The following is a 12,513-nucleotide window of genomic DNA, read 5'->3' as shown; positions in this document are numbered from 1 at the left end:
CTAGAAAAAACTTCTGCAGGAGGGTTGTTCTTACCGATGATGTGAGGAGGAAACTGCCGGGCCTCGTTAGTTGAGGAACTGAAGTTCCTGCAATTGCCATGGCAACTGTCTGGCTTATCATGCTTCCGCTCTCACTTTCATAGTCATCAGGGGCTATACAAATTGGTCTTCCTCGTTGATTTTGAGTTTCTAGAAAAAATAAAACCAAAACAAATAACAACATTTCCACTTGGTTAATTAACTATTAATTAACAGTTATTGAGCAATTTCCTATTCTCTATAACTCATTAAAAGAAAAAACCTGTTAACCTGAAATATTTATCATTTTATTTTCAACAATATTTTAAACATTAACTCATTCCTACTAATAACTTACAGTTTTGTAGAGAACTTGCTAGTCAAAGAAGATATAATAATATAAACATTTCTGCCTTCAGATTAGGAAGCCCACTTTGGAGATAAAAATACTGGTTGAACTACTCACTGTCAGTCCCTCAAGACACTGAGTTGGTTATCTTTGTATCACCCACTCTGTTCAAGTTCTTAATACGTAATGGGTACTCAATAAATGTCTGTTTTTGTTTTTTTTTAAATGCAAACTACAGCGTTTTATTTAGGACAAATGAAGGAATCCAAGAAATTCTAAATATGGAAAGCAAGAGCAATAAAACTTTGTGAGTTCTAGTTTTTAAAAATGCAACGTAACTTCAACTTCTTATCCCTGTGTTAACAACAAAACTAATTCTTGTTATTCAGGTAAATATTAATTTCAATTATATATATGAATAAAAATGAGACTGAAGGTGGTAGACATCTGCTGTCTTTTCTTACATACATATTTTCAGATGCATAGTACAGTCTCATACCAAAAAACCTATTTTCTAATAGGCAGGTACTGAAGTGTTATAAATCATCTAAAAACTCATCGTAAGAACTACTTAAGGAAAGCCTGCAGTGAATTCTCTCACGTAGTCAAAAGTTATTCAGTAATATAGTTAAATATTTACTGTTTACTTATGTCAGTGCACATTTCCTTGTATTGTTTTTCCTAAAATAAGATCTTTAAGCTTCGAGATATTTCTAAAACTTGGAAACACTGAGATTTCCTTTAGGATGTGTTTTAAATACACGAAGTACCTGTAAAGTCATAAAGCTGAGGAACAGTTTCCATGATGATGCCAATCAGAGGCAGATACAACATGGCCACCCTCGCCTTTGTCTGGGGGTCAGAGTACCGTGGGTCTGAGTCGTGACTGGATAGTAAATTGTGTACCATATTGATGACTTTCTTGTGCAATCCGAACAGTCTATTTAAAAAGAAGATGAAGCAGCAGCAGCAGAAAGGTCACAGAGATTAGTTAATATCTTTAAAGCAAACAGTAACTCACAGTACTGAATCAACTTTGTTAAACTTTGCCAAATATTTGCATGTATTCCTATGAAACACTTCTCATTATAAAATTAACAAATGTTTCTCTATATAAAGTAAAGATGGAGGGAAAAAGAAATGCTAAACAAATTCACCTAGGAGAAAATCTGAATTATTTTTACATTAACTCATTAGTGCATATTCACATTAAAGAACTTAAGACCCGTTATGGTTTTTTTTTTTTTTTTTTAAAGATTTTATTTATTTATTTTACAGAGAGAGATCACAAGTAGACAGAGAGGCAGGCAGAGAGAGAGAGGAAAGCAGGCTCTCCGCTGAGCAGAGAGCCCGATGTGGGACTCGATCCCAGGACCCTGAGATCATGACCTGAGCCGAAGGCAGTGGCTTAACCCACTGAGCCACCCAGGCACCCCTGTTATGGTTATATTTTAAAGAAAAAAAATCTTAAGTAGCTTCAAATTTTATTTCAAAATAGGTATTCTCACATTTATCAAAAATAAACTTTCAGGTGCTTTTTCTAAAAGAAAAATCTTCTACCTAATGGATTATGCAGTCCATAGGCTGGAGGATGGGTACTGTCTTTGACTTCTCTTATTTAAATTTAGCTTCCTTGCTCATCTACCTCATTTGGGTCCTACACCTTCTGTAGACTCCCCAAATCCTGAGTTTCAACTGGGTTAAAATACTCATAATCACTAACTTTTTTTTTACGCCTCTTCTCAAATTGAAGAAACTCTGACTATGCGAACCATTCTAAGTAAACATTTGGTCAACGTAGGTCCTTAAGGCTACAACTGGCAGCAGTCCCACATCTTATTCTCTCTCCTTCAGCCTCCCACCACCCATCTCAGCAAAAGATCTTGATTCCGACTTCCGATTTTTAGGAAAGAAAAACCATTCTGGATTTGCTCTAGCCAGATCTTTAACACACCTCCACATTTATATCTCTGTCATTCCTTTTGTCTCAGAAAAAGTTGTACTTCTCCCCCAAAAGTAATTTCTCCATTATGTTTAATGAACCCCATGTTTCTTCAATAGCTTCAATGCCCCCCACTAAACTCTTCCCTTCTTTCAAATAAGCCTTTCCTATGTTGAAAACACAAGTTCACTTGAAACTAGTCTCTTCTACCTTATATACTGTCTCCTAGTAATAAATTATTACAACAATTTCTCCAGTAATAATTCCTGAATGTCCAGTCCATAGCAACTATTTTCATTTACTTCCTAGTATCTACTCCCTTTCTTTGGAACAAACAGTTTTTGAATGCTTACAACATGGTACTGTACTAGCTTCATCATTTAATAGCTAAATTTCTTAGGAGTACGTACCTTCTCTGTTTTCCTATCTGCAATAGGGGGGTAATCGCCTACCTCATAAGGAGGCTATGAGAATTAAGTTGCATAATTTATGTAGCATATTATTAGCACACTGCCTTCCTTGGTATTTAAGATCACAATGCCAATTTCAAAGCTGGGATTGGAAACCTGGGCCATTCATCTTATCTGCCACTTCACATTGCTACATATGAAATCTAGCTGGAGATTCTTCTTCTTTCCAAATTTTTATTCAGGAAGTGTTTTTTTAAACACTGTCAAGAACCACATCTAACTGACACATCTCAGATTTTATTCTCCAGTTCTCTACTTGATGCTGTCATCTTCTCTTTTCTCAATTTTTTTCTCCAGATAGTTCCCTCCCTTTCCTCATACTCTCTCTCATTTTACCCAGATCTCAGATTCCAGTCATTTGCTTTTTATGTTCTCCATTTTGAATTTTTCCATTACCAATGAGGACTTCCAAACCTGGGTGTGTATTCCTTACTCTGTAGCTACCAGCCCAATGTTAACCTACCAATAAGCTCTACCCACTCATCTTTATTTTTTTTTTTTAGATTTTTTTCATCTATTTGACAGACAGAGATCACAAGTAGGCAGAGAGGCAGGCAGAGAGGGAGAGGAAAAAGCAGGCTCCCTGCCGAGCGAGAGCTCGATGCAGGGCTCGATCCCAGGACCCTGAGATCATGACCTGAGCTGAAGGCAGAGGCTTAACCTACTGAGCCACCCAGGTATCCACCCCCCATCCCACACTCATCTTTATAAGCCTTTCATAGGTCTACATTACTCAGTCACATGCAGTTATTAAAAAAATGTTTATGTAGGACCTGCAACATACTATTTTTTAAGTGTTAGGGATAAGACACTGTCCCTGTTCTTAAAGAGTTTGCTATTGCAAGAAAGAAACACAGACACAAAAATAATAATTTAGTGTCACAAATGCAGTAAAGGTATTAATCTTCTATACAACTATGTACTACAAAATTAGCATTTAATCATATTGTTTCATAGTCTTAATTTTCTGACTATAATGAAAGTTTCTAGAGAGCAAATGTTTTATCACTATTAAAACATATTATTGCCCCCAAGGAATTATTCTTATTAGCAAGCAGATGAAGTAAAAAGAAAATCATTATTCTCAAGGACCTATCCAAGACAATATATGTTGTATTTTTTCTATATACCACTAAAGAATAGAAAATCTAGAGATTGGCTGAGAGTCTCTTAAAGTCAATTACTTATATGTTACTGAATTAACATATTTATAAATGTGCCAGACATGATTTTAAGGTATTGGAAGTGTAACAGTGAACAAAAAAGAAGTGTGTGCTCTCCTAAAATCACTTTATAATGGGAGGAGACAGAAATAAAGCAGCAAATTTCAGAGAAATGTTTTGTAGAAAATAAAAGAGGGCCATATGTATAAGAATGATTGTGACAGGGCAGTGTGTCTATCATTTTGATTGGGTGGCCAGTGAAAGCCTCGCCTAGAAGATGCTATCTGAGTGGAGACCTGAAGAATCACAAGGAGCAAAAAGGTACATGACAGTCTTACAGTAACATGAGCACTGCTTTTTTAGGCAGAGAAAAAAAAAATCCAAGTGCAAATAACCTAAGTTATGAGCAACTTTGGCATACTAAACAGAAAAAAAGATTGAGATGGCTAGATTTTAATATGTGGGGAGGGAAGATAGTGACAAAATTACACAAAAATCAGATAAATAGGGCTTTGAGGACTATTACTAAAAGTCTAGATTTTAGGGACACCTGGATGGCTCAGTCAGTTAATTGTCCTACTCTTGATTTCGGCTCAGGTCATGGTCTTGGGGTCATGAGATCGAGCCCCACATTGGGCTTGCCACTGAGCGCAGTCTGCTTGGAATTCTTTTCTTCTTTCTCTCCCTCTCCTTCTGTCCCCCCTTCTCAACACCTCCCATACTTTCTACACACAGACATGCACTCTCTAATAAATAAAATCTTTAAAGTCTGGATTTTACCCAAAGAATAGAAAAGCACTAATTCAAAAAGATAAAAGCGCCTCTGTTTACTGCAGCCTTATTTATAATAGCCAAGATATGGAAGCCACCCAAATGTCCATCAACAGATGAATAAAGAAGATATATGTACGTGTATGTATGTGGGTATATATATGCATATACCCACAAACAAACACACACACAGGAATATTCGCCATAAAAAAGAATGAAATATTGCTACTTACAATAGCATGGATGGATCTAGAGGGTATAAAGCTAAGCAAAATAAGTCAGTCAGAAAAAAAAAATACTCTATGACTTTACTCATATGTAGAATCTAAGAAACAAAACAAACAAACAAAGAAAAAAAGAGATAAACAAAAAACCCAGACTCTTAGCTATGGAGAACAAACTGTTGGTTACCAGAGTGGAGGGGGCGGAAGGATGGATAAAATAGGTGATGGGTTTTAAATACTACACTTGTGATGAGCACTGGGTGTTATATGGAAGTACTGAATCACTATATTGTACACCTAAACAGATATTACACTGTATGTTAACTATACTGGAATTTAAATAAAGACTGTTAAGAAACTCCTAAAGATTCTATTATGAGGATTTTTAAAAAAGTGATCATTACCTAAAGGAATTATGATTACACAGATTTTTTTAAAAGCAATTATTAAGATAGAAATACCTTCTAGGGATGCTAGACCACAACACTCAAGCTATTTAAATTCAATCATCAGACAATATGCCCTTTCCTTACTACGTCAATTTCCAAAAATTCTGTACAAGTGTACACAACTTTGGAAGTTCTTAAAACCTAAGAATATTTGTTTATGGGGCATACTTTGAAATAAAATGCTACATAGTGTAATGGCAAACAATATATTCTCTTTACAAGGAATAGAAAACCAATCCATTTCCTTCGAACTGAAATGTGCCTACTATACATCAACAAATCTATGAGTCTACCTACTAATACACACAGTATTTTTTGTAACCATTAAGAAGGAAAACTACTAAATAAACCAAGATATGCCACTGATTTCAAAAGAAACCTCAAATTCAGAGATGATAAAGTATGAAAAAAATGGCTCTCTTAAAAATCAGTGAAATGCAGAAATACCATGGAAATGGGACTTAGTGAATACAGAGGTATATGAAGAGTGGCGAAGACTAGTCTTTTGATTCTTAGGAAAGTAAGTGCAATACTTCTGTCCCATTATCCAAAAGCAAACTGCTACTCCACGAGGCAAAGTAACTCTACTCACCCTTCAGCATCAGGGTCTAAAATGACAGCCAGTTCTGTTAATACAAGTCCTGCCAAATAATGCTGTTGGCGGAAAGGCACAGACAATTCAAACATATTTGCAATCTTCTGGTCTTGTACGTTTGTGGAAAATCCAGAACTCTGTTTGGGAGTGAGGTAGAAGAAAACTACAATAGCTGTGCAACAAAACATCCTACAGACAGAATATTACAATAAAGGCAGTATGAGCATTATCTCAAAGTAAGATACACCTCGCTTAGGGTAGTTTATTTTACATCACTATTATTCACATTGGAGAAAGTAACTCCTCTTACTTTTGGTATAGGAAGCTCTGATAAAATAACACTTTAAATTATTTTCAATTTCCTTTTTCTCATATTGAAACTTTTCCATCTTTTTAAAATCTTTATTCTTTTAGCCATTTAATGTTTCAATATACCTTAAAGGAGAAAAAAAGTAACTAAATCCAAATGATATATTATGTATTTACTGCTGAGTACAAAAGATATATTGGTAGTCAAAGCTATTGATTTCCAGACAAAGTCCAAATACCAGTAAAACTGTTTTTCAGAGAAAATACTATCTTTAGAAAATTACTATCATTTTGTCATTTACTCACAATTTTTAAAAGAGTTTTAATACTGCAAAATAGCATCCTCCCAAGACATAGTTCAGGACAAAAGTGTCTATAATCTCATCCCCCTCTAATTCATATTCAAGACCATCCATATGGGGAACAAGAGAATGGAAGGAATTCTGTTAATTTCTTGGCTGAATAAGATGTTCAAAAGGGAGTAAGGTGTAAACAAATGTGTTTCATTAAAGGTTTTAGGAACTATACTATGATTAATCTGTTCCTCATGGGACAGCCACATCTCTGGCAGAGGATGTGGAAGAAAGCAAAAGACTAGCCTTATCCATTATAGAAAGAGGTGTATGCTAGCCAGGTAAAAGAGTATGTGAAAATAGGCCAATCCATAAGCTTTTTCATAAAGGCAAAATGTTTTCTAATCTAGGTAAAGTTTAAAAAAATATATTTTTATAATGAATCTGAGATTGATCTAGGCTACGGAATTACAGCCAGGAATTAAATAACTCAAAAATAACACTACAAAAAGTTAAGATCAATTTTAACTTTAAACATTAAGAGATTACGAAAGCTTAAGAAAGCAGCTTGTCTGCCTTAGGAATTACAGAGCAGAAAGAATGTTTCACTAGAAGGAGCTTCTCTGATATTAAAACCAGAAAATCCCTTTATCTCAATCTGTATGACAGGACACGAAGTAATTGCTTTGATAACCCCTTTTTGTCTTGACAGAGACCACTTGCTACTCAAGTCCATTGCCACCCAAGAAAACTTTACGGACATCCACCTACTTTCCTTTGGGTTTTCAAGGTACAAGAGATGTAGGCAGGGCTTCCTCGGACTGCCCTGCAGTTTGACTTCTTTCCCAGCTACATTATGCCTCATGCCTTTTCCTTTCACAGGTATTGGTCCCTAATAAACATCTTCTAGCCCAAACTCAAGACAACTTTGCATTTGCTTCTAGAAAACCCGATCTGCAAAAAAACCTCTCAATGGGCTTATCTAAGTGAATTCACTCACGTGGATGTGCACAGATCTGTAAGAGGACAACACGGTAGTTAAGACCTCGGGCTCTAGAATAAAGTCAACACGTGGCTTGACTCAAAGTCTAGCTCTGCCACTTATTACTGTGTAATCTTGAGCAAGCTCATGACTTTTCTGTGTTTCATGTGCAAAATGAAAATAATAGAATTTACCCCCAGAATTACTCTAAGGAGCAAATAATTAATACTTACAAAGCCTTTAGCATGGAGCCTATCACACAGCTATTATTCAACAGTGTTTCCTCCCATTTTCTCCAGTGTTCAGAAAGCTTTCGTACAAACATGGGCTCTATAAAAAACTTTTTCAGACACCGCATACCTGAGATGTTGCCGAAGAAACAGATGGCGACGGTGATGCAGGGGGAGTGAGCAGACTGCAGGGCAGGTTCAGTGTAACGTAGTGCTCGTGGCTACAGACAATTCGTAGAAAATCCAGTCTCAAAGACACCAGCACACTTGGATTTGGTAATGAATATAGCTTTGAAGATACCTTGTAAGCATTACATAAATAAAAGAATACCAATTGAATTCATCATTTCTCTAAGCCAACACCAGAAGGACAGATGAAGTATTGAGTGAGCAGTTTTGGGTTTTGTGGTTTAAACAACAGTATCAGCTTTTTCCAGAGTTACTGCTAAAATAAAAAAATAGGGAACTAGAAGATCTACTTAAGATGTACAAATCCACTGACCAGGCTAAAAGTCATATTCTCTATATTTACAATATAGCATTAATATTTCCACTTCTCAAAGATACACTTTATGAAGGAAAAGTATATGACCAAAATAACTTCATAAAAGAAATGATCCATTGGGGGTGCCCTGAGTGGCTCAGTCGTTAAGTGTCTGCCTTTGGCTCAGGTCATGATTCCGGGGTCCTGGGATGGAAACCCCACATTAGGCTCCCTACCTGGTGGGAAGCCTGCTTCTCCCTCTCCCACTCCCCCTGCTTGTGTTCCCCCTCTCGCTGTGTCTCTGTCAAATAAATAAATAAAATCTTTAAAAAAAATAACAAGAAAACGATCCATTCTTTGGATAATTAGCACCCTGTGTTAACCTATATTTATGATTAGCTATTTGTCTATTCACCCAGCTACATGGTAAGCTACGCTGAGGAGACATATACACACTGACTTGAAAGTTTTGGCATCCCTGGGGTCTAGCTCGATGTTTGGCAACCACAGAAAGTCAATGCTTGAAGAACAACGACAAGATCTGAGGAGCAACAGAACATGAAATTCTGGGGGGAAAGTAAAAATAATACATACTACTGCAAATACTTCCAAGTGGGTCAGTGACCACATGTAGTTTTAACTTCTCTATTAAAAGGAACATACAGGGGCACCTGAATGGATCAGTTGGTTGGATGAGCATCCAACTCTTGCTTTCAGCTCAGGTCATGATCTCAGGGTTGTGGGATCAAACGCCATGTTGACTTGTACTCATCGCAGAGTGAGCTTGGGAGTCTTTCTCCCCCTTCCGTATGCCCCTCCCCCCAATCATATGTACACTCTCTAAAGTAAATCGGTCAATCTGTGGAACACACAACAAAAGTAGCTGATAGAACAGATCTTCAAAATTCTAAATATTAGACTGCCAAACAGCATTCTAAACCAGTAATTCTCAGAAACGAGCCTGTGGACCAGTGGGAAACGCTGCACAAGCACTGTGTCCCACACGTCCCTCCCCTACCCCTAGGATTCAAACTCCTCAGTAACTCTGGGATAGGACCCAAGAGCTGTGTATTTTTAAATTTCCTTTAAAAGGTAATTCCAGAATGATTATACAGCTCACTACCCCCATGGCCTAAGAGGACCAATAACTAATGTTTTCCAAAAGGCATATTCATCAGTTGATAAAAATGTTAAAGTCAGCTGTTTGTAGAAAAGTTCCAGGATGCTTTTTTAGTAAAAGCAACATAATGGAAAAGATAAATAAATTAAAAAAATAATAAAAGCGACAAAGTGATTGACTGGGGATTTGGGTAAACATCCATCCATGATTCTAAACTCTACAATGTCTAAGTCTACATTAGGATGACTACACAGCAAAATGCAGTTGCTTTAAAAATCACCCAATAAATACACAAACAAGTTCATTTGGCTATGCATTGTAACTGGTACTCTTACATGGCATCATGGGGGTTGCTTTACATTATTTTTTTCTATTATATTTTTTAAAGTTTATTTTATTTATTTATTTTTTTGGAATCTCTATACCCAATGGGGGGCTCACACTGACAAACCCAAGATCAAGAGTCACATGCTCTTCGGACTGAGTCAGCTAGGCACCCCCAGGGCTATTTAACATTCAGTCTAGTGACTTCCTGATCTGCTGCAAAATGGGAATCAAAGGTCCCTGCTGGGCCAGTAAAACCAAGGAAAAGTCAGCTATACAGATATCAACTTGCCATAGGCCTGTGTCCTCATAAAACAAATGAAATTTATTTTTGTCTTACTAATAAAAATACCCTGCTTTTATTTTTTAAAGACTTATTTATTTAAGAGAGAATGAGAGGGAGAGAGAAGAGGGGGAGGGCCACAGGGAGAGGGAGACAAGCAGACTCCCAGCTGAGCAGGGAGCCTGACACGGGGCAGGGCTCGATCCCAGGACCCTGAGATCATGACCTAGGCTGAAATCAAGAGTCAGATACTTAACCAAGTAAGCCGCCCAGGTTCCCCAGAGAGTCTCTCTCAGAGCCTCTCCCTCCACCCCTTCTGTTCATGCTCTCTCTCAAATAAATCCTTTTTAAAAAGAAAAATGCTGTTTTTTAAGAACATCAGTATATGAATGTGTTCTGGAAGATATCTAAGCTGTAACTCTAAAAACAGCAAACACAGTATTTAAATTATTTGTTAACTATTACTAATTATGCATTACCTGTTTATAGCAGGTCTTAATAAGGCTAAAGACAAAACCTCTATCCATAACAGACAACAGATCATTGAGAAAGAATGCAAGGCTTGTGTTGAGTCTCTCAACCATTTCTGTGTCCTGGAAAACAGAATAAAAAGCAAAAAAACAAATAAGAGTATGACAACTTAATGTGAGTTTGACAGAAATTTAATTTTTTAACAAGTTATCATTACCTTCTGAAATCGTGAAACTATATCACTAGCAATTGTGCTGACAAGAGCAGCAATGTCATCCATGAAACGTTCTGGAAAACGACTTTTCCTTGGTGCATCAAGTTTATCATTAAAATATAAATGATGCACCATGCTCTTTACCTGAAAAAATAAATAAGGCATTAGTTTAATTTTTTATGAATGCAATTAACAGTTAATCATATCCGGGCTATTTTTTCACTACACTATGTGATTGAACAGATGGCTAAAATACTTCTAGCCCCTCAAATACTTTGAGACTCTCCCTGCAGTAGCTTATGTTCCCAAGAAGTATCAAACACGGTACAACTCAATCACTGCATCACCTTCATAAAATTATTCTGGCTACCAATACGAAAAGAATTATGGATATGAACAGAAAAATAGTTCACCTTTCAAATTTGTTTTAAATGAAATCTTTTCTAAGATGTAACATTTTGACATTCCATATATGCCCAACAGTAAGCTCTGAGACACTAGACACACTGACTTCACTGTGGTCTCTTCAGCATCTATAATATAGTGACGTATGGTGAGTGTACAGTAAACACTGATGACTCAATATGAATAGTAAACTCTTGGGCAAAAATTAACAAAGTGATTCACGTGTACAGAATGCTTCTGTGGGCACCTGGGTGGTTTAGCCTGCTGAGCATCTAACTCTTGGTTTCAGCTTATATCATGAGCATCTAACTCTTGGTTTCAGCTTATATCATGATCTCAAAGGAGATCAAGCCCTGCACTAGACTCTGTGCTCAGTGCAGAGCCTGCTGGAGAGTCTGTTCCTATGCTCTTCCCCCGACATGCTGATGCGCACACTCGTTCCCGCTCTCTAATTAAAAAATACTTCTGGATATTGACTATTACAACAATGTGGTAATAATAATAAAGAATTCAGGGAAAGCAAAACCAAGTTTCAACAATTAGTAAACAGCAGAGTTACGTTTTAAACTGTAGCTTTTTAACTATTCTTAAGAAATCTGAACATACACGTTAGACTATCAAAAAATCAAAATTACAATTTGATCTTATATTAAAAGCACAAGAATTACAAACTTGGTGTTTATTCTCCAGAGGGGGAAAAATGAGAAGCCTATCACTTACATAGGGTCCCTGACTTATTTTCTTCTGTAGATTAGTAAATCTCTAGAAAAACTGTCTTCTTATCCCCAATATAGGTAACACTCAATGCTGAGAATGACCCTATGACATACTCTGGAAGCTCCTTCTGTTTCTTGTCTTCCTGCCTTCGTTTTTGTTATTGTTGTTTTGTTTTCCATTATATTTTTACACATTCCTCTTTTGGAAGAAAAAGTTTCAATGACTTCAGCTTTCTAGAGTTTGAAAAGGAAGAGTCCCTAGTGTCAGAACGCCCGAGTTTGAAGCCCAGTTCTGTCTCTCTGTGCACTGAAAACCCCTAGCCCACAGGGACAGTGCTACACATAGTACATACTTGGCAAATCTTCATTGCTCTTGTGTATATATGAGTTTATATGTATATAAATATTAAGATATTAATCCATTTGTTTTTAATATCATTTATTAAACTGAGCCGAAAGTGTTGCTATTGAGCTTTCGAACCATGAAAGCAGTGAGAATCTTTAAAGCCCTTTTTATCTATGTTTGGGATGAAATCTAAAATACATTATGTGCTAGCCACGTCCAGACTAAGAAATAAGGTACCATGTTTTTCTTTAAAAAGAGAGCTGGTTCTGCAACCATCTCTAAAATAATAGTTAAGCAGAGCCTTCTAATTCCACCTGAATTATGCTCAGTGTCCACAGTGTTTATGCAGAGATGT

General features: G+C 36.6%; 1 protein-coding gene across 13 annotated transcripts in view; it reads right to left on the bottom strand.

Moving 5' to 3' along the window:
• The window catches only part of DOCK7 (dedicator of cytokinesis 7), a 219,732-nt gene that overhangs the window by 59,007 nt on the left and 148,212 nt on the right, over window positions 1-12,513 (bottom strand). For all 13 annotated transcript variants that reach the window (XM_032303467.1, XM_032303470.1, XM_032303473.1 and 10 more), the window contains 6 exons: window positions 10,695-10,835; window positions 10,486-10,599; window positions 7,926-8,096; window positions 5,979-6,118; window positions 1,138-1,307; window positions 35-189 (listed from right to left, as the gene is read on the bottom strand). In XM_032303467.1, coding sequence (XP_032159358.1) covers window positions 35-189; window positions 1,138-1,307; window positions 5,979-6,118; window positions 7,926-8,096; window positions 10,486-10,599; window positions 10,695-10,835 — 891 coding nt within the window. The remainder of the gene's footprint in view (window positions 1-34; window positions 190-1,137; window positions 1,308-5,978; window positions 6,119-7,925; window positions 8,097-10,485; window positions 10,600-10,694; window positions 10,836-12,513) is intronic.

The sequence above is a fragment of the Mustela erminea genome, chromosome 10 (assembly GCF_009829155.1).
Source record: "Mustela erminea isolate mMusErm1 chromosome 10, mMusErm1.Pri, whole genome shotgun sequence".
Classification (NCBI taxonomy): Eukaryota; Metazoa; Chordata; class Mammalia; order Carnivora; family Mustelidae; genus Mustela; species Mustela erminea.
The sequence above is the reverse complement of the archived record's forward strand: the minus strand, read 5'-3'. Positions and strand labels throughout refer to the sequence as shown.